Here is a 25,176-nt window from a genome sequence, read left to right as displayed (position 1 = left end):
CTCAGGCTTACAGCACTTGCCTGGCTTGTCCCTGAGGACACAGGAGATCTTCCCCCAGCAGGTCACACCATCCAGTGCCCTCAAGCACCCAGAGTCATATCCCCATCCCTGTGTCCTGCCATCCAATGCTCCCAGCTTATCCATGCTCATCACCATGGACAGTGATGTCCAAGGCAGTGACAGACACCACATCCTCCCATCACGCTGTGGATAGGAGCTATCTCCCACGTACCCATTCCAAAGAGCAGAAGGGGCTCAGGAGAGTGAGCGTGGGCTTGGGGCTGTGCTCCTGTCTTGTGCTCAGCCTGCCTGAACCTCACTGCACAGATATGCCCCAACTGGGGAGGCTCTGCTCCCTGCCTGCAGCCACAGATATTGCTGCTTGCGACTCCAAAAGGTGGTGGCCTGGTCTCCACCAGGGACACAACCACAGGCAGTGGCACCAGGTGCTCACCTGCCACACGCAAACCACTCTGCAGAGCAGCATCTCCTTCTGCCACCCCACCCTGCGCTTCAACACTGGAAACCAAAACCTCTCTCCTCTCCTTTTCTTTTTTTTTTTTTTTTTTTTTTCCTTCTTTTAAACAAAAAAGAACCACGTCATGTGATTCTCCAGCCTTAACATCAGTTTTTTAACTTTGGTTGCCACGGCAACAGGATGCAACTTGGCGTCACCATGACAACAGCTGCCTCTGTTTAAATTCACCATCTGACAGGCAGCCTCGCTCTCCCGGCTGTCAAAAAGATGGACCTGCCATTACACCTACTCGCCCCTCCCCAGAAGGAAAAAAAAAAAAAACCCACAGCATTTTAAAATCTGATGAATGAAGGGCACAGAAAACAGCCTTGGAGGGGGAAAAAATTAAAAAATTTTAAAATAACATATGTCTGTTCTTGGGTAGGGCGAGGAGGGAGCTGCCCAAGGACGGCAAAGCAGGGTGCGGCATTTCCCCCCGGGGAGGTGAGAGCTGCCAAAACCTTGGCCAGGCCAAAGCAACAGTGCAGAAGATGCTTTGCCAGGTAGGGTGTAACCCTGCCAGGTCCCCAAGGGGCAGTTCCCCCCAGGTCAAGCCAAGAGTCGCCAGGAGCAGAACTGTTCAAGCACAGGCAGGAGTCCACACCAGGGATGGGCTTTGTGGACACCTCGGCTGCTCTTGGCCAACAGCAGATTTGATCCTCAAAGGGGCTGAGACAGGAGGGAGCCTTCCCTGTAGGGAACAGCAAGGTCCCCAGAGCATGGGTGGACATCCCTGTCCTTTGCCAAACCAAGGGGGGACAAGCACAGGGGCCAGCGTGTGCCTGCAGCCAGAGGCTGTCCCTGGGGACACGGCCAGAGCCATGCAGTGTCATCCGGCCTTCCTGGGGAAGGGAAAGGATCTTATCCAGGTCAAATGTGATTAAGAGGACGAAGGATGGAGCAGATAGAGATGAGCTGCTGCAGCCCATCTCGTGTGCTAACTGAATTGCAGCTTTCCAGGCAGCCAAACAAATGAGATCAGGGCTGAAGGCCTGGTCGTCAGCAGGAGGAGAGCCGGCAAGACGAGGCTGTCTTTCTGGAGGAGGACAGGACTAGACGTTCCTACAGCCAGAACAGCAGCTGCCTTGCTTTTTGGGCAGGACCAGTAAAAAGAGCAGCTCCAGTGGAGGTAGCACACTGGGCTTTTCCAGCGAGAAACTCGGCAAAGACTCCATCTCCCCACTGAGCTGCCTCCCAACCCCAGTTCCTCCTATTTCTCCTTCTTCCCCTCCATGCATCATCCCTATTTACACTGGGAAGCCAAACTGCAGAGGCTGCTGGTTATAATTATACAGTTACCCAGCAGATATACAGGCCTGAATCACCAGTTATTTTTAGCCTTATTACCTAGTCAACTGGAGCTGGATGAAGAAGAGCCTCCACTCCTCCCCACACTCCACCCCAGCCCCTTTCCTCAATCCTGTGCCTGTTTCAGCCTGCAGCACCAGGACTGGACACCTCCTTCCTGAGGCCAGCAGTTCCCATTGACCGTGGCCAAAACCCAGTGGTCTCCTCCTCAAACCACCCTTGACCTCACCCAGGAGGGAAGCCAGAGGTTCCAGGCCAAGGAGCTGCAATGCCCACACATTATCCCCAGCTCTACCAAAGGGCACTGGCTGCATGTGCGAGGCCACAGCTACAGGGATGGGAACAACCTGCCTGGACAGCCTCAAACTCATCACCAGAAAGCCTTCTCCATCCCCCAAGCCCTTGAGAGCTCAAGTGGTGCAGAGGAGCTCTAGAGTTGAAGAGTTTCTTAGAAAGAGATGGCATCCAGGCAGGGAACAGTCAGGGATGCTCAGCTCCCCCCGCCTGTAGCCCCGTTCCCCAGCACTCACATGGGAAAATGTCACTTACTTCTGGAAAAAAAAAAAAAATTAAAAAAAAAATGCTAGAATTGCATTGCACATTCTAGGAAAGAATAATGCTGGGGAGTTTTTACCACGCGGTGGTGAAGCTCCTCTAGTCTCTAGGAGACAGCAGCTGCCTGGAGATGAGACATCCACACCAGCACAGGACCCCAGCCCACGTGGGGAGTGCCAGGCCAACAGCAGCACCCCCAGACCCTTCTGGCTTTAAATGAAAGCTGGAGGGGTGAGGACCTTCCCACACCAGGCTAAAAAAGCACACAAATCATTTGGCATGTTCTGGAAAAGCAGGCAGGCTGGCCAGGCCACTGCCCTGCAGGGCTCTGAGCAGAGCCACCACGTCCCCATCCTCACTACCACACTGACGCTCCTGCAGCCCCCCACCCAGACAGGCAGATTTGGGGATTCCATGGGGAATTCAGCCCCCAGTCAAGCTGTCCCTTCACCTCCAGGTCACCTTCCCAGCCCTGGGGCTTGGGGACTCCCCAGCAGCAGCTCAACCTGCCATGCTGGAGCTGCAAAAGGACGATGCTCAGCAGGAGGGGTGCCGTGTCCTGCATCCCTGCCCCTCGCTGGAGGGTTTCCCCAAGGAACCTGTTGCACCGAACCCCAGGAATTGCTGCTTGGCATGGGGCAAGACCTCAGCACCTGAGAGAGGAGCCGGCAAGTTCACCAACAAGTTGCAGGGAGAGAAGGCGGCAGCGAGAGCTGCATGTAATCACCACTGCAGAACACAGCGCGGGGAGGGAGCTAGAGCCAAAGCCTGGCCACGCTGAAGTTTTCAGGCTCAGAGCCTCGCTGGGACTAAAGCCCAAGAGGGGTCTCAGGGGACAGCAGGGTGCTGAATCCAAGGTGATGGGGAGCTGCGGTGCTGGGCAGCAGCCAGGGTGTCCGGAGGCACCAGCAGGGAGGATGTGAAGAGAGAAGCTCATGGGGGTGTATGAAAGGATGGAGGAGAAGGGGGGGATCTGCACCCTCCATCCAGCCCGAGGAGGTGGGGTCCTGAGATAAACTGCAGTCCCCTGCACCAGGGAGCACAGGGTGCAGCCAGAGGTTTTCAGCACCTTCCCCTCCATGGCAGGGAGGGGACAAATGGTCCCTGGAGCAGCAGTGGGGCAGGGGGCTGCAGGGCGGTGGTGGCTGCGCCCCTGCCAGGTGTGACCCACAGCAAAGGGGGCACATGAAGGGGACAAAGCAGTCACCTAGCAAGGACTAAAGATGTGAGGGCTCCCTGGGACCTGTCCCCAACAGGATGGGTGGCTCTGGGTGGGGTGGCAAAGCTCCAGCACGACATCAAGACATAAAGGAAAGGCCATGACCCCCCCAGCCGCACATACACAGAGCACCCTAAAGCATTCAGGGTCAAACCGGGAGCAGAGCCATGTTCCCCCCCAACCCCTTCCTTGCTGCCATGGAGGGGCTTCCAAATCCAAGCCTGAGGAGGGGTCAGGGGGGCTCCCCACAAGGAAAAGGGGCTCAGCTCCCCACCAGGCACCAAGCAGAGCACAGGAGGAGGGGAAGGAGCAACAGGGCGAGAAGGAGAGCATCCCGGGGGAGGGGGCATCCCTGGGGGACGGGGCACCCCTCGCCGCACGCCGGAGGAGAGCAGAAGGCAGGCGCTTACCTGCCGGCTAATGCCACACGCACGTGTCCTGGGCGGCCACCAAAGCAAATCCAGGGAGCAAGGGGGGGGGCTGGCAGGGGAGGCAGAAAGGATATGGCCAGTCGATGAGCTTCTTGGCATATTTCCTGACTATGTTCTCTTCCCCAAAGAGAAAGAGCGATCTGTTGACGGTGAAGCAGTTCTGCCGGACGGGGATGGGGTTGTACAGAGCCATAGTCCGGGCTCGCTGCGCTTTGGTTTGCTTGAAGGCTCCCGGGCTCCCTCCCGCAGGAGCAGGAGGTCCTTGCCGGCTCCGGTTCTGGTCGGAGCCCCCATCTCCGGAGCCCAGCCTGCCGGCCACCGCCTCCCCAAAGCGAGCCATCCTGGAAGAAAACACACAGGTGAGCCGAAGCAGCACCACTGAGGCGGCGAGGGGGATGGGGAGGGAGGGAGAAGAGGGAGGGGGGTTGCGGGGCGCAGTCCCAACCACAGCCCCCTCCTCCTTTCCCGCTGATGCTCAGCTCCGTCTCTCCTCCATCCCTGCCGGGCAGCAGGGACCCGCGTGGCTAAGGACAGACAGCACCAATTCAGCGCCTCTGGCACGGCACGGGGGGCACCAGGCTGCCTCCAGCCTCCCCCCCCAAAGCCCCAGGGGCAGCCCGGCCAGCGGGGAGGGCAGGGAGCTCGGTCCCTAAGCGCCCTCCGCCACTGAGGCGGGGGTTAAACCCAGCCACATCCTTCCCAGTGCTCTGCCTGCAAGGGCAGGGACCGGGCTGGGAAAGGGGCCGGGATCCAAGCCCTCCTATCCGCCCCAAGGAAGACGCAATGTGGTACGGCACCCAGCGCGGTCCAGGGGAGGCCGGGGAAACAGGTTGCAGCGCGGTCCAGCCTAGTTGGAGCCAAGTGTCCAACTCCTTCCTCCCGTCTCCATCATCATCATCATCTTCAGCAGCCTGCCAGAGCCCGGCCACCCACCCGCCGAGGGCAGGGATGGCAGGCAGGGTCCCCGAGGCGAGGCGAGGGACGCTGCTCAGCCCTCGGCTGCCAGGGCAGGAGAGCGCAAAGGCAGAAGCTGGGGCCACCAAATTAAAAGGCTGCCGCGCCTCTGCAGCCCGGGGACAGCTCGCTTGAATGAAGTCAGTGGCAACACAGGCGCGCACAAGCGCGCACACACGCCCGCCCGCCCGGCTCGCTCCCTCGCTCCATCCAGTGCATTCTTTTGGCAAGCTCGGGAGCTGCCGCAAAGGAAAGTCAGAGGCGAGGGGAGGGTCTGAAGGGAACAAAGGCAATGGAAGAACCCCCACCCTGCAAGAAGCTCGTACTCCCCCCTCGCCAGCCCCAGCTGCAGAGGGCTTTCCACCACACGGGTGTGTTTCTAGGTGAGTAGCTAAACTGGGGGGGGAAAGGAAGGGGTGAGGGGGGGCTCTGCCCCCTCCCTGCCTGCAGAGGACACAAGAGGTTCACCCCATCGCAGCCCGCACTGAGCATCTCTCCAGCCACATGGACCGTCCCCCCCCCGTGCCTCGGAAACTTTGGGGCTCCCGGTTCCGTGCCGGAGCCACCCCGACGCCAGGGCTGCCTGGGGAGAGCCCTCCTGATCGCTTGCATACAGATCAGCCTCCTCAGCATCCCCCCCGCCTCCCTATTTTCTTTTTGATGCTGCTTGTTGGCCAGAAGCAGCAGCAGCTCATCGGAGATGCAGTGGCTGCCACGAGGGGGATGGGGAGGGGAATGTCTGGCAGTCGCCCTGATCCCCCCCATCCATCCCACAGGCAGAGGACAGGGGACCTGGCTGGTGCTGTGCCCTCTCCATCACAGCCATGTGGGTGCTAAGGTGTGCCAGAGGTGCTCTGGGTACCCTGGGCTGGACTGTGCCCTGGTGCAGGGGCTTCCTGCCCTGCCCTTCCTTGTCCTGCCCTTCCCCGCCCTTCCCTGCCCCACCCTGCTCCACCTCACCTTCCAGACAACCCACCCAACCCTCCTGTGCACACAGGGGACGTGCAGCTCCCCAGGGACACCCCCAGTGTCCTCTCTACCCATCAGACAGGGCACCAGCCTCAGCACTCAGCACACCCTGCAAGCTGTTCACACACAGCACCCCCCACCCCTCCCATCAATCCTACATCCCGAGGGTTTACACCAGGGTCTTTGGAGCTTGCTACTTTCCCTTCCCATGGGAATCATGGAATGGTTTGGGTTGGAAGGGACAGTAAAGACCATCTGGTTCCAATCTCCTTACCATGGGCAAGGACACCTCCCACTAGATCAGGTTGCTCAGGGCCCCATCCAACCTGGCCTCTGCCCTTGAACACTTTTAGGGAGCAGGCAGCCACAAATCCTAATGCCACAAAGCACCCCGTGTCCCCACAGTGCCGTTCCCCTGCACACCCCACCACCTGCTCCGTGTCCCTCGCATCTGCTGTGCAGCAGCCAGGAACACCCAGGGCAGCTCAAAATAAATAAACAAATAAATAAATACAAACATAAATAAATAGTTAAGCTCTTAATCAAATAAATCCTTAATTCATTTGGGAAAGCTCGGTGCAGCCTGGCAGCACCTCACCAGACTTCCCTGCTCCCCAGGCCCAACAGGCCACGGGGCTTACATTTGGCCCCAGGATCTCGTGGTTGCAGTGCCAGGAGCCCTTGGGCCAGCCAGGTGAGGAAGAGGAAGGACCAGGCCCTCCACAACAGGACATGACAGCAGAGGAATATTTGCACAGTGGTCTTGCCATCGTTCCCCCAGCCTCAGTTGGGCACCAGAAGCCACCAGCTCACCACGATGCCTGCCTGACACACTCCTAATTGACTTTGCTCCTCCAATTAGCCCTGCAACACTTGCAGCAAGGTCCCAGTCCTGCAGCCACCACAGTGCAGCACAGAGTGGAGAAGGGCTGGGCAGATCTCTCTCACAATGCTTCCCAGGCCACCAGCAGGACAAGCCATGGCAATCCTGGGCTTTCATCCTGCTAGCGATGGGCAGCAGGGAGGCCACGCCAGTTCCTGACTAATTATCATCCTTTCAATTCATTCCAGCCCAGACACTGCCCGAAATGAATCCATTGTGATTTGTGGCTCATCCCCTTTGCCACCTCCTCCCTCTCACCACCAGCGTGGCACCAGAACGATGCTGCTCTTCCCACCTTTCAACCCTTGACACCTCTTAATTAAGCCCAAGGCCAATGGCCAGGAGCAGATCCTCAACCTTGCAGAGCTCTCTGCCCTCTCCCACCCCTCTGAGCCTACAACCACGCCTCCACCCAGCCCGAAATGCTCAGGCTGGTACCCAGAAGACAAGGAGGACGGGGGAAGGCTGCACCCAGTGCTCCCAGCATCCCAGAGCATCACCATACTGGGTGCAAGGGGCCGAGGAAGAAGAAGGCAACCTCCCTCCTGCCTGCCTAGAGCGGGGATCTGCACCTTACCTGGAGATCTCAGCCAGGACCAGAGGCTGCTCCCTGAGCTCGGGGTTCACTCTCTGCTCTGCTCTCCTGCTCTGTATTTGCTGCTGCAGAGCTGAGTGCAGGATGACCCCGCTGGGAGCCTGTCTCCTGCTCAGACAGAGCTAAAGGATGGGATATTTATGAGAAAGCAGCTCCTTAAGAGAAAATTGAAAGAAAAAAGAAAAAAACAAAAAACAAAACCACCCAAAAAAACCCAAGCCATCCCTCAGCTATGCCAAGAGCTGCAGGCTCAGTTTTCCAGGATGTTTATTGCCGTTCTCATCTTGACCCTCACCCCAGCACGCTGGGCTCAGTGAGTCAGGGAGAAGTGTGGCTGCTGCCCGCATGATGCCACATGGCACAGAGATTCAGAGCCAGCTATGGTGGGGTTGGATGATGATGATGATTATTATTATTGGATTTTTTAATGAATGAAGGCAATCCAAGAAGACCAGGCAGCAGGAAGGGGCTTGGGTTTTGCTAACCCCTCTCCTCTTCACTCCGACACTGCCACCCAACCCTTCTCCTCGCTTCACACCCCCCAAACACCCCCTCCCCAAGCCAGGCAGGGCAGCCCATCACTGGAGTCACCGGGCTACCCCTTCTTTGGGCACGGGGGCTGAGCCTCCCATCACCTCCACCGCTCCGGCATTGCCATCTAGTGGCTGCTGCCCCCCCAAACCCTGCAGGGCTGGCGGGGATGCTCAGCCGAGCCCCGGGCCTGTCCTTCCCCCGAGGTGCTGGGAAGCAGAGGCAGAAGGCCCCCGGCCCAGCTGTAGCATCCCTTGGCACTGCTCTCCTGCCACCGGGCTCTCCCAGGCAAACGAAAAATCCCCCACCTCTCTGGGCACAGGAACAGAGGATACTGATCCATGTCATAGCTGGACACGGGGAATGTTGGTAAAAGCACCTTCTGCCCTGCATCGGGGTGCCCAGAGAGTCAGAGGCTGCTCCTCACCTCGGGAGCAGCATCAGGGCAGGGGAAAGCTCCCTGAGAAGAGCCTGGAGAGCAGGGACAGGCTCTGCTTCGGTCACCAGCATCCCCAGGAGCTCTGATGTGCTGCACTCATCTTCGAAAGTGGCTTTTGGCACCTTCATTTGATTTTTAAAACAAGCTTTTGGCTATGCTAAGAGGAAAAAATAATTAAAAAAAATATAAAAATAAAAAAGATCAAATGAGAATCATCTATTGTGTTCTGGCCAAATTTCAAATTGGGACTGGGTAGCTGTGACTCAGAAGCATGTTTATAACCATGCAGGAATTGAAGGTTTTTTCCAGGAACAAATTTGTTACCTGCTGGAATAAGGAAGAAATGCTTTTCCCACTGGCAAAGGGGGAGCCCTGCCAAGCCAAGCAAAGTGCAGGTCACCCATTGATGGGGGTGGAAAGGATCCAAGCAGCCCCAGGATGGACATCCAAGTAGCTCAAGGAGGGGGTACCCCACCAGTCTCTGCCTGATGCTCAGCTGTGCAGATGTGAACAGCTGTGGCATGAGCTGTGACATTTCTCCTGCCAACAAAGCCCTGGGGTGGGCACAGTGCCCTCAGCTCTGCTGCAGAACCTCTGCCACTGCCTCCCACCCCAGACATGGAAAGGCAAGGCAAGGCAAGGCAAGGCAAGGCAAGGCAAGCCAAGCCAAGCCAAGCCAAGCCAAGCCAAGCCTTCCCTTCTTCTCCTTCCCCTTCCCTGCTCTCTGCTCTTGGTGCCCCCCTGTCCCAACCATGGTGCTCCCCACAAGCCCCCCACCTCACTGGCACAGGACTTCCCCAGCTCTAACAACAGACAAGCATCTTCTTGCAAAAAACTGCCTGGACACGTTCCCAGTGCCCAAGGCTGACTTCTCAGGGACAGCGCTGTCATTTTATTCCACAAGAAATCAGGGTGGCTGGAAGACTGGAACAAGCAGGCAGATTTCACACCCAGCTACCAGCTACCCATCCACCAAACCCCTCCCGGTCGTGCAGCTGAAGCAGCCACACCAGGTGTCACCCAGCAGCAGCAGCAAAGATGGAAACTGCTTGAAGCTGAAAGTTTAATCTGCTGCACACTGCCAAAAACCACCCCTGTATTCACCAACACTGAGGGTTTAAATTACCAAGATCCACGAGTCCAACATCCAGTACTGGCATCTTTAAAATCTACCAGATATAGATCTTGCAAAGACCTCTTTCCTGGCAGGCAGGAATACCCCTCTGGAGATGGGGATTTTGGTTGCTGTATCTCCTCCCAGTGAGCTCTCACAAGTGGCAGTGCAGGTGAGGGAGGTGCAGAAGGAGAAGCCCCTTCCCAAGACAGAAAATGAGCACACCCCTTGCATTCCCACCCTGGAGCCTGGAACTTCCTGTTCTTTAACTTCTCTGCAAGCATGTGCCTAAGAAAATACAGCCCAGAGCATCTCTGGTCCCACTTCTTAAAAACACCTGACAGTTCTCAGACCAATGCCATCTCAACATGACCATAGTACCCAGCTGGTTCCACTCTGGGTTCTGAGATGTCAGCACTGCACCAAACACAGAATCATAGCATAGTTCAGGTTAGAAAAGACTTGTAAGGTCATCCAACCCCACTAGCCTAGGTCTACCAGCCCACTGCTAAACCATGTCCCTAAGCACCAGATCTAAACGACTTTTAAATGCATTTGGGGACGGTGATCCAACCACTTCCCTGGGCAGCCCCTTCCTGCTGTGGGCTGAAAGGGATGGGAGAGGTTTAAAGGATCCTGTACAGTCACTGGCACACAGCAGGGCTGTGCATCCAGCCCTGCAAAACCCACAGAAGTTGGTTTTGGTTCTTGGTCTCCCTCTGTCACCACGAAACTCAGCACCAGTGCTCATCCACCTCCCCTGGGGCTTCTCTGGCCTTTGTACTCTCCAAAAAGCCCAAACCAAACCCAAGAGCTACCTTGGCAGTTATATGTGCCACCCAAAAAGCATGAGGGCTTCACTGAAAGCTCCAGCAGAGGTGGGTGAGACCCTGTCCCCACCAAAACCACTTCAGCCAAGGGAGAAGGAACATCACCCCTGCAGGAGGGAAGCATCCCCCAGCCTGCCCCTTCCTGCTCTCTTATTTCCTACCAACACACCCCATGCGGAGGCTTCCTGGCTCAGCTGAAGAGACCTGAAATAATTACCCATTAATAAACTGCCTGGAGTGCCCTGCAGCTTTATTTAGCCCCTGAGTTGGGCTCTAATTAACATTCCCAGCTGCATCTGGGCTGCTCCGGGCAGGCACACAGCAACCCCACCCTCTCAGATCCCAGCTACCCACATGGCCCTGCTTTCCCATCCCCATTTCCAACCCCCCAAATCCCTCTGCACAACCTTTCCCCTCATCCAGGCCACGGAGCATCCCAGCCCAGCACTAAGGGAGCAGGCAGCAGGTGACATGTAACCTCTCCATCCTCCTCCATCTCAGACAGATCCCTTTCTGGACATCGCCACATCCAGAAGGGCTGACACAAGAGGATCCAATAGGAAAATTAATTCCAAAAGAAATAAGAAAAAAATCCAGAAGGATTAGGGCTGGGCAGCATGAAGAAGATGAGATGAAGGTCAAGAGGGAGAGAAGGAGCACAGACCTGGGGCCGCATTCCCCTTCTTGCCAACAGAGTCCTGCAGGCTTGAGGGGCAGATACTGCCACAGCCAAACACCCAAACTCCAAAGCACTGAGCTCTGTGCATGTGTGTGGTTAGAAAATGAGGTGAACCATACAGACCAGACTTGAGAAACTGGGAAACACCCACAAACATCTCCTGGGCACAGCCATCCCCCCAGCAGAACCACAGTGGGCCAGGTAGGGGCTGCCAGAGGCATGGGAAGAGGTTGGGTGATTCCAGGGGAGCAACAGGATCAGACAGCAGGAGTTTGGCTGTAGGGATGCTGCAGTGCACGGTGCTGGCAGAGCTGGGAGCAGGGAGGTAGCAGAGAAGCAGGACTGCTGAAGCAGAGGGTTGTGCTGCCATCCAGAGGGACTTGGGCAACCTGGAGACACAGGCAGAGGAACAGCACAGAATGCAGCTGAGGGAAGGGCCACATCCTGTACCTGGGGAGGAACAACCCAGGATGTGCTGGTGGGGAAGCAGCTTGGCAGGGAATACCTGAGGGACCTGGTGGACACCAAGCTGACCCTGAGCCAACAGTGTGTTCTTGCAGCAAAGGCCAGCAGCCTGCTGGGCTGTGTTAGGTAAAGGAATGCCAGCTGCTTGGGAAGATCAGAGCATCATGGAATTCCTCAGGCTGGAAGAGACCATCACCTAACCCTATTACCCTATTCTCAATGACCAACCACTAAGCCATGTCCCCAGACACCACATCCAGATATTTTTTAAAGATATTCATGGATGGAGACTCAACCACCCCCCTGGGGTTCCAGTGCTTAACAACCCTTTCAGTAGAAGAAAGATGAACCCTTTCCTTCTGCCCACCCCCCAGAGTGCTGGGCCCCCTGGCAGCTCCAGAAAAGGTCTCAGGGGCTGAAGCATCTGCCCTGCAAAGAGGCTGGGAGAGCTGAGGCTGCTCAGCCTGGCTGGAAAAGGCTCAGGGGAGATCTCATCCTATGAGATCCTCAACAGCACAATGGGGAGAGAAGATGGAGCTACGTTCTTCTGTGGCTTGTGCAGACAGGACAAGGTGCAAACAGGCACAAACTGCAATAAGGAGAACTCCACATACACAAAGGAACAAACTTTTTGAGAGGGAAGGAGTATTTGGGAGACACTGCACAGAGAGATTGTGGAGTCTCCATCCTTGGAGATCCTCAAAATCTGCCAGGACATTGTCCTGGGCAGCCTGGTGACCCTGCTTGAGAAAGGCAAAACACCAGCTGATCCCCAGTGTTCCTTTCCCACCTCTGACTTCCCAGCAATTCTTTGCTTCCAAGCTCTGCCTAGCCCTAGGCCAAGGGGGAAGCTCTCTTAGAGTGCTGGTCCCAGCACAGGGCTGGGATGTGCTAATGAAGCTTCCCAACACCAGTGAGGAGGGAAGCAGGAATGAGATGTGCCAGATGCAGTGACAAAACTGAGGCAGCAGCTCCCAAGTGGAGGCATCCATCAGGAACCACCTCATCCTCCACAACCAGCCCCTAACTAGTTCCAGCTCCCTGGAAGAGTGGGCTCAGCCATGCAGGAAGGTCATGCAATGAACAGAAGATGCCCACTCTCCTAGCAGCCCTTTGCAAAGTCACCTGAATTGAAATCAGAAAGATAATTCTTCTTCCTCCAGGGTGTGCCAAAAACCCAGACTTGGAGGCACCTCAGGGAGAGATGCTGCTATTTCCAGGCTGTTGCCAGGGCACTCTGTAGAGCTTGAGTTCACCCCAGGTCAGAAAGCAACTTCCTGTCCATGCAGCACAACCTCGGGCTGCACAAAGAGAAAGGCAGGAGAGCACAGGGAAGTCAAGAACAGAGTCAAATTGCTCCAGGGGAGGTTTAGACTGGATATTGGGAACGATTTCTTCACCCAAAAGAGTGTCAGGCCCTGGTTTAGGGCAGTGGTGGAATCCCCATCCCTGGAGGGATTTAAAAGCCCTGCAGATGTGATGCTGAGGGATGTGGGTGAGTGGTGGCCCTGGCAGTGCTGGGGGAATGGCTGGACCTGGGGATCTTAAAGGGCTTTTCCAACCAAAATGATTCTTCAATTTCCCAGGCAGCCTGGCCAGCAGCAAGGAGCAAGCAGCCATGGCCATGCCCCACGAGTGCTCCTGTCCTCTCCATCCCTGCAGCCCTTCAAACCCAGGTGGTGAGAGGCACTGGGGAATCTGCTGGGGAGCAGCCAGGGAGCTGGCAGCCCAGTGCACACCAGGGGGACCCTTTGTCTCATTCAGCACCCAGAGGGAAAAAAGATGGGATTTAAAATAAAGTCAGATTCATCTTGTCATCTGGGATGCAGCGTGTGCACAGAACCAGAGACTGCCAAGTCGTAAAGAGCCTCTGAGATCTGTACCCAACACCCTGTGTGTTTTCACAGTTTCATCTGTTCTGTAACTTCTCCCAAGGCAGGAAGGCAGAGCTGCAGAAATGTTCCTCTCCAGCCCAGCAGCCTCCCCAGGATCTGTGTCACCAGCATGGGTCTGAGCAAGCAGCAGAAACTCTTCTGCGCTGCTACCCCACAGACCATGGGATGGGCTACAGGGACCTCCCTGCAGGCTCTGGGGAAGTTTTGGGGGAAACATCACAGGTTTATGAGTCTGGTACTAAAGCAGGAGCCTCTGGTGTGTGTTTTTTGGGAGGCTGAAAGAGCACCAGGGCAGCTACCTATGGGATTCAGCCCTCCAGGACTCAGCCCACCAGCTCGGATCACCAGCTCCCCGGGAAGGGCCAGGATGGGGGAACATGAGGTCTGTGAAGCCCAAGGGCTGCAATCAGTGCCTGAGCCTGGCATCCCCCTGGCACCAGAGGCTTCTGCAAAGCACCAGCAGCTTCACCTCCTGTGGTGTGGCTGCCAGGCTGTGGGCTTGGGTATCTGCAAGGAGGAACCCCCACAGCCAGACCCTGACAGCACCTAAGTCCTGGGAAATGCAAAGATCCTCCCCCTGTACTTGACACTGCTGAAGCAGCAGCTTGAATCCTGGGTTCAGTTTTGAGCCCCTCAAGACAAGAAGGACAGGGATGGAGCCTTGAGCAACCTGGGAGGTGTCCCTATCCGTGCAGGGGGGTTGGAACTGGATGAGCTTTAAGGTCCCTTCCAACCCAAACCACTCTGTGATAGAGGTGCTGGCTGCAGGGGAAGGTTCTGGAGAACAAGTCTTATGAGGAGAAGGTGAAGGGTGCTCAGCTGAAGGGTCGGGGTGTTCAGCCTGGAGAAAAGGAGGCTGAGGGGAGACCTCCTCACTCTCTACAGCTCCCTGAGAGGAGGCTGGAGTGAGCTGGGTGTCAGTTTCTTCTCCCAGGTAAGAAATAACAAAACAAGAAGCAACCTCAAGTTGTGCCAGGGGAGATTCAGATTGGACATCAGGGGTGATTTCTTCACCCAGAGGTTTGTCATGTTCCGGGCCAGGCTGCCCAGGGCAGGGGTGGGGTCCCCATCCCTGGAGGGATTTGAAAGCAGTGCAGATGTGGTGCTGAGGGACATTGTTCAGCACAGGACCTTTCAGAATGAGGTGAACAAGTGAACTCTCTCCGGAGGAACAATTACGACAATTACCGACAATTACCGACAATTAACGGGGCCATTCCTCTGCTTCCCACCCGCCCATCACTCATTCATTCATCGGCTCCTCCCGGCAGGGGGGGGGGAAGAGATAACGAGGCAGCCAGCACTTGCCATGTGTCAATTTATTTCCCCCGGAAAATCACCGGGAGGTTCCTCGGCAGCAAAGGGGCGAGGACTGAGCCGAAAGGGCTGGGGACATCCTGCCTCACCCCTGGGCTGTCCCCCAAAACACCCGGGGGCACAGCCTCGGTGCTACTGCCAGCCGTTCTGTGATGCAGAGCATCCTAAACACCTCCCTTCCCCCTGCTTCAGACAGGCAGAGTGCTGACCTGGACCTCATCAAAGCAACGAGCCACAGCTAATTAACAGAGGAGCTCCCACTCCCCTTCCTGCCCCCGGGTATCACCACACATTGATTATTCTCCAAACAAAGTGCCCAAGGCAGTGAGCTGCTCCAGGCTGGAGCAGGATGTTCAGCAGCAGCTCATTCCAGGCAATTGTGCTGAGTAGACACAAGGTGGGGAAACTTTATCATTTAAATGCAGTTGGTGCAGCCAATGCTGGGGGAGGGAGGGCCTGGAGCTGGGTGGTTTTTTCCTCATAGCACCAACACAAACCATGGAAAAAAATTAATTGACGGAAAAGAATAAATCAGTGGGTTCTATCTCTGCCAAGCATTTATCCTCCGTTCTACCAGGTTCATCAACATCTCCAGATTGCTCTGATTCAGGGAGACTTGGACACTTCTAAGTATTAAATAAAAACCCCCTCGGCAGAGCAGGGCTCAAAACACAGTAAATAAAAGCAGAAAGCAATGACCCCAAACCCAAAAGCCCTACTGCAGCCTAGTGAAACATTCTTGTGAACTTCCCAGTTTGTTTGTGCCAGGCTTTCCCTCCCAGTGACCATTCCACAATTCGGGGAACCCCCTCATCATCAGAGGACCCTTAGCACAGTTCCCATCGGATGCTGCCCTCCAGCTCAGAGCCCAGGGAGGCAGAGTCCCTGACATCTGCCCCACACCTCTGACCATTTCAGCTGCCACAGCCACGGGGAAGCTGTGGCTGCCCCATCCCCTGACAGTGTTCAAGGCCAGGTTGGAGGGGGCTTGGAACAACCTGGTGTGGTGGGAGGTGTCCCTGCCCACAGAGCAGGGGTTGGAACTGGATGGTCTTCACATTCCCTTCCCATTCCCAGACCAAACTGTCCTCTGATTCTATGACTTTAAAATTCTCCCTGGAAAATGAAGGCGATGGGGAAGAGCAGCCCAGCTCCGGAGCACCAGGAGCCCGAGCAAGGATGGTGTTGGCTGCTCCACGGGGTGCAGCCAACTCCACACCCCCAGCCACCCCCCAGCTCCCCAGGGAGGACAGGGAAGGGTCCCACTCCCCCCTCCTGCCCACCTGGGCTGGGGGCTCTCCGGTACTTACTCCCACTCCTTCCTCCGCGCCTGGGGCGTGCTCTGCATCTTGTGTGCTTCGTGGGCCTTGATAATGTCCCTCTGCTCGATCAGCCCTCCCCGACGCCGCTTGATAAGGTCGGGGCTGACGGGGACGTAGTGTCCGAGCCCCAGGTCCAAGGTGCTGCCCGTGCTGCCCTCCCCGTCCTGGGGCCGGGGCTCGTAGAGGGCATCGCAGCTGGCGGCACGGGAGCCCAGGGCCTGGGCGGGGGGCTCGGGCTCCAGCAGGTTGCAGGACTGGGTGGATTGCATCAAGCCGAGCCGGTGCTCCCGCCATGTCTCCTCCTCAGGCAGGGTCAGGACGTAGTGGGGGGCAGCAGCAGCATCCGGCTCAGCCCCCCGGCCCGGCGCCGGGGCGGTGACGGAGCAGGTGCCGAATCCCAGCATCCCTGGGGCTGGTGCTGAGCATCACCCTGGAGGGGGCACAAGACAAGAGAGGGGAGGGCTCAGAGCTGTGTTTGCCTCCCGCCCAGTTCCCTTCCTCCCCATCAATCCAAACTCTCCCGGGGCTGCTGGGCTGCGTGTTCCCAAACCAGGCAGAGGGCACCTCGGGCTGTACCCTCAGGGCTAGGAGCAGGGCCAGCACCTCCTGCCTCGCTGCTTTCCTCCTCCTTCCCAATCTGTGCCACCCTGCAGCTCTCTGACCTTATAGCCAGCCCTCCCCTGAGCTCCCCACAGCCAGGACCACAAGGTGATGAGTCCCCACCTTGTCCCATGGACTGGAGGAGTCTGGGGAGGCCTGGAGCAAACCCCTACTTTGCTGCTTCCTGCCCACAGCATCCATATCCATCATCCAGCCCCACGCTCCAGGGACGGGACCCAGGCAGCCTGGCAGAGACAGGCAGCAGCCCGAGGAGGCTGGATGTGGAAATGTCAGCACAGCTTTGACTTAGGAGCTGCACATTGGAGCAAAATGGGCAGGAACGCTGCACCTAGCAACGCCTCCTTGGCTAAGCAAAACAGATAATGCTCCAGAGCCAGGAGGTGCTTGCACCGGGGCTGTCCTCCCTTCCCAACTGCATCCCTGACACCAAGGGAAGCAACCCAGCAAGGGAAAGGAGAATCTGAACCCTTCCAAACTATGTCAGTAACACACTGGCCATCCCAGCCCCTTTCTGGGGCACTGCTTGCAGACACCTGAACTCCTCCTGCAGAGCAGAGAGGTAAGTGGCTGGGAGAAAGCCTGGGAAGTCACCACACCAGCAGGAAAAATACATTAAATCTACAAAAAATATCCAAGAGTAACTGAGGGGACAAAGTGTGGAGCCCCCACACCACAAGAGAAGGATGAGCAGCCCAGCCAGGGAAGCATCCCATCTCCTTCACATCTCTGGCACTGCACTGCACATACACAGTGTCTAAAATTGCCCCCAAATTTAAACCCACCCAGCCCAAAGGATGCCCACCTCCTTGGCAAGCTCTCCAGAAAGAAAAAGGTGACTGCCATTAAGAGCCTGGGCAGAGTCATGAGCTCATTGCTCAGAAGAGTTTGGCTGCTCCTACTGAAAGCTATAAACAGATTCCTCACTACTCTGCTTACCCACATGACATTTTTTAAAAAGCATTAATTACTTTTTCAACCCAGTCCTGGATACCTTTGCAATTTCTCATTTTCTATTCTCATACTGCTTTGCTTGACTTCAGCCCTCCCCTGCACAAGTTTAACATCGATTCAAGCCACCCTCAGGTGGGTTTTTTTTGGAGGGTTGGGGGCTTTTGTTTTGTGTTTTGGTTTTATTGAGGTTTTGTGGCTCATCGTTTTGGGTTTTTTTTAACCATTCTGCAGTCCTATTTCTTCCCTGAATATTCCTTTGGGGAGGGTTGGAGGCTTTCTTGTATACCAAGCATGAGCACCCCAGGTTTCAGCCCTGGGGCCAATTAGCTGAGAACAAATGAGGAGAAATCCTGAGGGCAGGTCCAGCATCCACATGGACACCGACCCTGCTGGTGCCACCCAACACACCTCCCACCAGGCCTGCTCCAGGGACACTCCTGACCCCCAGCCTTGGAGCCTCGTGGAAAAGCTCAAGCAGAGCCCTCAAACGAAACACTTTTGAGGGAAATAAATAGAAATAATTAGCTCTGCCCCCGCCTAAGCAAACAGGGCTCACGCTGCCAGCAGAACAAGCCACGTTCCCTCCGGAGAAGTGACAAGCAGGGAAGGGAGGATGCCAGAACATTTTGTTAAGGAAAGCTCAGGAGGCTCCGTGCTAACGAGGGATGCCACGTACAAAGCATCTGACACCAGGGCATCTGGCCACCTTCTAACCCTTGGTCCCAGCCCCTTTCCTTACACCAAAAACAAACCCCCTTCATTTTTACTTTTTTTTTTTACGCATAATCCGAATTAGCAGGGGAAATACCACATTTGTTTCTGTAACTTGGCTTCTGCTGCTGAAATGCCTGCTCTGCCTCCCACAAAAGGAAAACCTCTGGCAAGCCAAGATGTGGCTGGTTTGGAAAACACAGCCCCTGTCCATGGAAATCCATAGCACAGAACACGCCAGGAATGGGCCCTGGCTGGAGCTGGGACCATGCAGCCAGCACCAGCACAACCTCCATGCTGGGCTTTATGGAATTTGGGCACAAAGCTCTGCCTGCCTCTAGACCTTCCAGCTGCAAATCACCTTCTGCATGGGAACCAGGGCAGTCTGACCTGCACAGCTCCCTCCTGACAGCTGGGCAGGAGATGGCTCTGCAGCTCCACTCGTGACAATTAATAATTTACTAAAAAGCAAAAGAAAACTGCACCCAGCTACCCACTGCCCCCCTGTGGGACCACACGTGGTTTCCCACGGGTGACTCCAGCTGATGCTCACTCTGTGTCCCCAGAGCCATGCTGCGTGGGGCTCCCCCTGGGCAGCCCCCAGTGCCCCCACCACAGCAGGAGCAGAGGGCAGCACCAGACAGGAATGGTGCTTTTGGTTGTATTTGACCCAGGAGAGGTGAGGAACAGCTGCTGTTGTGACACCTAGTAGGCTTTTTAATACCAGAAAATACCAGAAAAAGTTTTCCTAGAGGCTCCCCTAGAGATAAGCTCCCAGATTTTGGTCTGAAAGTAGTAAGAGTCAGAAAAATCTACTGTTTGCTCCTGCAGTGGAGAGGTCCCCTGGATAAAGGAGGCCAAGGAGCACTGGGAGCATCAGAACTGAATCAGATATTCAGCTGCACAAACACTGACACCCGTGCTTGCACCTGCATGGTGCCTGGGGACAGTGTGTGGATGCTTCTAGCACAGCCCCGGGGACATCTGAGGACAGAGACCACCCAGCTGTGAGGATGCACAGCCAGAGCTCACCCTGTCTAACAGGGATCTCATTAGAGAGATGGTGCCCAGCATCCATCCATCCCCTCCAGCAGTGCAGTGAGCATCTCTCCCCCCTTGTCTGTGCCTACACGTGGACTGAAATGGGACACAAACCAGGGCAGCATAGAACAGCTTGGGTTGGAAGGGACCTTAAAGACCACCTAGCATCCCACCCCACAAACCACTGGGAACAACCTTTAGCTCCAGGGAACAGGCAGTGGAAGAACAGACATCTGCAGGTCCTCTGGAGCATCCCTGAGAGATAACCACACACTGCCAGGTGACTCAACCACATTATCTCAAACCACACACCACAGCCAAGAAACACCATCCCTGAGGGCAGGAGACCCTGGACTCTCACACCATACTTCATTTTTCCCATCCAGCAGCTGATTAACTAATAAAAAGCTGCAGTGAGAGGCAGGTTCCCAGCAGTACCACCGACCTACACAGAGGAAATTCCTTTTAGGGTTTTTCTCTGTGTCTGTTTGTGTTACAAAGGCAGCAATCAAGGCTTTCACCAAGTGTCTCAGCACTACCATAATAACTACACTCTGCACTTAAGGCACTGGGTGAGCTCTTTGCTTCCCTTATCTGAATAATCTTCACCAAACCCCCCAGAGCTAAAGCAGAAATGTTCTACATCTATGGAGGCACAAAGGTCTGGCACCACAGAGCTGGCACCAGCCCAGGGTGAGTGGTGTTGGAAATCCCTCCCTGGAGAAGACAAGAGGTCTCAGGCTGTGGGATGGACAAGCCTTGGCTGTGTTGTACGCAACTAGCAGCAAAGCTGCCAGAGTCCTCCAGCCATGGACCAGCAACCTTCCCCGGGGATTTGGGGGATGATTTGACAACTGCTGAGAGCAAGAAGCAGATCTGATGCTGCTCCTTCCCCTTGTGAATGTCCCTCCTCTTTTCTGAAGGGGCCAAGAGAGAGCACAACATCAACAAGAAGACAGCAACAAGAGCAGACCCCTCATATCTCGTATCCATGCAGGAGACAAACCTGCCTCTGAGCATCTGAGCCAGACCAGATGACCTCCTCTTCCCCAAACTTGGCCAATCACCCTGGGAACTCATGCCCAGGCATCTCAGCCCCACTCCAGCCTTCCTGGGATGTGGGGATGCTCCAAGTGCATCCCTGCCACCCCCTCTCTCCAGCTCTCTAACCTGCCTCCTGGAGGCCACTTGGCTTCCAGGACAAGCAAATGCCATCTGCCTCTCTACGATGCACCGTGCTTACCCAGAGCTGCTAATTATTAATTCCTAATTACCAGTCCCTGCTTCAGGGGAGGAGGAGAGCTCCCGCAGCACGGCTGAGCCGAGCGCGAAGCAGAAATTCAGCGCCGGGTCCCTCCAAGCAGAGACAGATGGGCTACGAGAGAGTCTGATTCATCCTCATGGCCTTCTCCTCTCCCACCACGTGCACCTCCCTGGCAGCCACACGGATGCTCTGGTGGGCGAGCACCACTCCGGGCCAGCTCCAGACCCCCAAATCCTCCAGCTCTTGTGTCTGGCCCAGAAGGGATGCGCAGGGCACGGCGGCTGTGGGAAGCAGCTGGCAGTGGGGAGCTGGTGTTAATCCAGTCAGTTGTTTACTAAGGGAAAAGTTGGGTGGATTAAACCCCCTCCCCCAAGTCCCCACCACCAGCAGGTTTGCAGCAGCTCTGCTGGGAAGAGCTGCTCCCAGCATCCCAGCCACCCAACAGGAGCTGCATCCCATGGGTTTGTACCACACCAGGAACAGAGACTGGAGCAAGGTGGGAAAGGAGAAAACAACCAGAGGCATCTACAGGCAGAGGCTGCTGGCACAGCCCTGTCCCCATGCTCAGGAAAGGCACAGGTGAAAGGGCTGGGTCAGGAGTCCTGGTGCAGGAGGGCAGCACTGCAGACACCAGCATGGCTGGGGCAGACAGTGCAATCAAAGCAAGGTGGCTTGGCTCCATTCTCGAGAAATATTAATTTCTCATCACCCATTCACTATTTTCTGAGGCTTCACAGTGCCAAAACACTACAACAAAGAGCCCTGAAAGGAATGCAGCGATCAGGTGGAGGAAAGAGCATAGCTCTGAATACCCAGGGGCTGCTTCAGGCTGAGGATGCTCTGGCAGCAGACAGCATTTTTGTCTGGAAAACAGCTTTTCTTCTGCCACCTCAGGGTTTTCACAGCTGGGACAATGCTCCAGGTACAGAGCCTGCTCCCCAGGGAAAAGCCACATGGGATGGGGCCAGGCTGCTGCTCAGACCCCATCCCAGCTAGGAAGCATCTCAAACACCAGAAGCCCACAGTGGGTCCAGGGGCTCTGCCCACGCTGTCTGTGGGACAGCACAGCCCCAGGCACAAGAGCCCTCCCTGCAGAGCACCACTCCCAGAGGAACCAGCTTTAAGAATATTAAAACATGAAATTATCTCATCTCTCCTTCAAAAGCCACTGTTAAACAGCCCCACTATTATGTATATAAATGTACATCAAGTAAATCAGCCCTCCCTCTCCAGCACAGGGGAGCAGGAGAGCCTGAGACTGCCAGTGGGACCCCCAGCCCCAAGCCTGGCTGCCAGCAGTGAGCCCCAAGCCCAGGGACTCTTCCGAGATGTGGCAGGAGGGAGAAACAGGGCTCTGCCCAGACAGACATGGGGCAGCGTCAGCCACAGACAGCAAAGCTTCCTGACCCTTGGGAACAAGCAATCCCAGCAAACAATCCCATGCCCGAGTTCCTCCCAGCATCACTTTTGAGACTGTCCTCACCTCTTCCCGTGCCCCTGGGTGACAGGCAGAAGCTCCTGCACCCCAAGGCAAGTTCCTGCACCCCTCCCCACAGAGCCATCACACCCGATACCCACCACCCCCAGACCACCCCCCTCAGTCCTGACCCCCAGCCCTCCCACCCCAGCATCCCAGCTCCCAGCAGGGCAGGGGAAGCACGGATGGGCAGACCTGAGGCTGTGGGTGCCATCAGCCCTGGGCAGGGCTGGAGGACGAGGGGCCGATGGCGTTTCCCTTCCTTTTCCCAGCTCTGCCTTGCCCACAGAAGGGCCAGGGGAAGGGGGTGTCCCTGGGCTCAGCCAGCACAGCACTGCTGCTCTGCAAACAGCCCGGGACCCAGCCCAGCAATGGGAACAGTCAGGGAGGGGAGGGCAAGCTGGGATCTGTGCCACACACAGCAGGGTCCAGAACCCAGCAGTGCTGGGAGCTACACGTGCACACACCAGGGAGCGTGCCCTGCAGAGTCTGCCTTCCAAAGAAGGGCAGAGCCCGGGCTCCTGAAGATGGTTTCCAGCTGTAAGCACCGGGACGCCCTCCAAGAACATAACCCTGGTCCTGCAGAGGGGTGCAGGCTGTCAGTGCCCCCCAGCCACGCTGTCCCCCCAGCTCCCAGCACACAGAGATTTTCCTCAGAAAGGTGCAATCAGAATCTTTCAGGCTGGAAAAGACCCTGGGGTCTTGGAGCCCAACCACCATCCCTACTCTACAAAGTTCTCCCTAAGCCATATTCCCCAGCACCAGATCTGAACAATCCTGAAACACATCCAGACGTGGTGACCCAACCGCCTCCAGTCACTCCCTTGGGATGCTTTCCACTCCTGCAGTGCAGGGCAGGCACCCACAGCCAACATCCAATGCACCTATGGAGTGCACCCCGAGCCCAGGGGCCTCAGAAACCTCTCCTTGCCCAGGGACAGCAGCACCTCCACATCCAAAACCCACCCAGACCCGTTCCTGGGTGACCCTTCCCTGGCAGGGGGGTGGGATTTGATCTCTTGATGTCCCTTCCAAGCCCTCACACTCTGGTTCTGTGATTGTCACCCCAGCCCAACACTCCCTGGATATCTGACCAGCAAAGAGCCAGTGCACCCTGATGGGGACAACTCCACCATCCCTGAGGACATCCCAAAATGCTGCTTTAATTCACATGCAGCAGCAGAACTGACTCTGTGGGTCACACCTTGGCTGCTCCTGTACCCAGGGACATGGGCACCAGCTCCACCTGAGGTCACTCATTTCAGAGGGGACATGTCACCCCAAGTGACATCAGGGTTCAGCATCAGGCAGCGCCACTGACCACAGCAGCTGTCAGGAGTGCCAGGGCAGGGAGGAGCAGGAGCTGCCAGCAGGAGCCAGGGTGTGCCAGGAGTTGCTGTGCAACAGAGAAAGAAAAGGCTTCCAAAAAAACAAGCAGAGCAGTGTGGGGGCAACACTGCTCCTTGCTCCTGAGCACCTGGGGTGGGGCAGCACCCAGGAAGGGGCTGAGGACAGGGAATGGCTTTTGATGCAGGAGAGATCAGGAACCCAGGGCAGCTTGAGACCACAACACAAAGAGGACCTGATAGACGTGCAGGAAGGAAAACGAAGCATCCAGGAACACTGCCCTGGCAAGGTTTGGTCCCCTCTGGTGAGGCAGGCTGAACAAATGTGGCCCAAAATGGACCAGGACCATCAGAGCAGGGAGATGCTTGACCTGGGGTCCCCAGCAGGTGGTCTTGGGGCTGGATGGCACCCAGTGCTTCCCAGGAATTGCCAGCACATTCCCTGATTCTGGCTTCATGCTACAGCTCCGGAACCTCCTGGGTCAGCCAGGAACTGGCTTCTGGGACAGGGCAGGAGGGACACACGTGGCTTGGACCACAGCATTCAGCAGAACAGCATCCCTGGGCCATCTATCTCCCAGGCCAGCCTTCCGAGCTTCCTCCTCACATCTGACCCCCCATCATGCCTGGAAGCAGCTCTTTCAAGGCTGCCCTTCTCCAGAAAAATTAACAAAACTATATAAAAACAGTAACAAAATGCCTGTTTAACCCAGGAAAGCCAGGGAGGAAAAGTTCTCCTTTCCAGGGGTGCCTTCTCCGAGGTGACTCACAAGGCACCATGTGTGTCATTGCTTAATAGGCCCGTGAAGGCAATTACAGGATCATGCAAACATCAGATGCCTGGCACAAGGAGTCACAGCACCCCTGAGAGGTTAAAACAAAGGGATGATTTAAAGATGAGGGATGGCAGGCTTTATTCTGCTTTCACTTTTGTTCTCATTATGTACAGAGACTCGCTGAAAAGGTCTTATTGCTTGTGGGGGAAAAAAATAAAATAAATTACAATCTCTTGCACTAATTGCCTGGTGAAGAAGGGAAGGGGATAGAGAATAAGCTTGTCCTGCCATGCTGAAGACTGGGAGAAGAAATTGTGCTGTGCATCCTCTGCTGAGAGATCCTCACCAGCCACACAGATGAGGAGCAGCTGGAGACCCTGGCAGGGCGAGCATCACACAATCCAGGCAACTGATTGGGTAAACAGAGCAAGACCTTCCTGATCTGAGAGAGAGGAGGTGATGTAAATACCTTATTTCCTTATACAGACATTATAAAATAACTGTATTATATAAATATCCTTGCTATCAATCAAAGGGCAAACCCTTCCCCTTTCACACTGCAAAGAGCCCAGAGGATTTGCACATTATTCTTGAGGACCCTTTAGCAAACAACCAGCTTCCCTGCTGGGTCCAGAGGGTAGGAGAGCATGTCCCAGGGCAAAAGCAACCTGGGGGAAGCCTGGGCCAGCTCCTGCCCTTCCTCCCACCCTCCTCATCCTCACCTGTCCAGGCCACCCTCAGCCACTCAAAGCTGTCACACACACCCAGAGTTCATCTCTGGAGCCCAGGGTTCCCTGATCTCCTACAGTCTAGGAGATGGGAGGATAATCAATAAATATTCCTGGGAATGTAAAGAGAATGTTTCTGCAATCCTGCGTTTTCCACCAGGACTCGTAACCCAGCTGGGCAAGCACCCAGCCCTCACCCCCCAACCCAATGCCCACACACACCTGGGAAGTCCCAAAG

At 56.0% G+C, this 25,176-nt stretch overlaps 1 protein-coding gene across 1 annotated transcript in view; it reads right to left on the bottom strand.

Moving 5' to 3' along the window:
- Positions 1-4,371, bottom strand: part of CACNA1E (calcium voltage-gated channel subunit alpha1 E) — an 81,620-nt gene extending 77,249 nt beyond the window's left edge. Inside the window, exon 1 of the mRNA XM_030454868.1 lies at positions 4,105-4,371. Within this exon, the coding sequence (XP_030310728.1) occupies positions 4,105-4,370 (266 nt within the window). The 5' untranslated portion in view covers position 4,371. The remainder of the gene's footprint in view (positions 1-4,104) is intronic.
- Positions 4,372-25,176: the final 20,805 nt, after the last annotated feature.

This window comes from Calypte anna, chromosome 8 (genome assembly GCF_003957555.1).
Source record: "Calypte anna isolate BGI_N300 chromosome 8, bCalAnn1_v1.p, whole genome shotgun sequence".
Classification (NCBI taxonomy): domain Eukaryota; kingdom Metazoa; phylum Chordata; class Aves; order Apodiformes; family Trochilidae; genus Calypte; species Calypte anna.
This window is presented reverse-complemented; position numbering and strand designations above follow the sequence as displayed.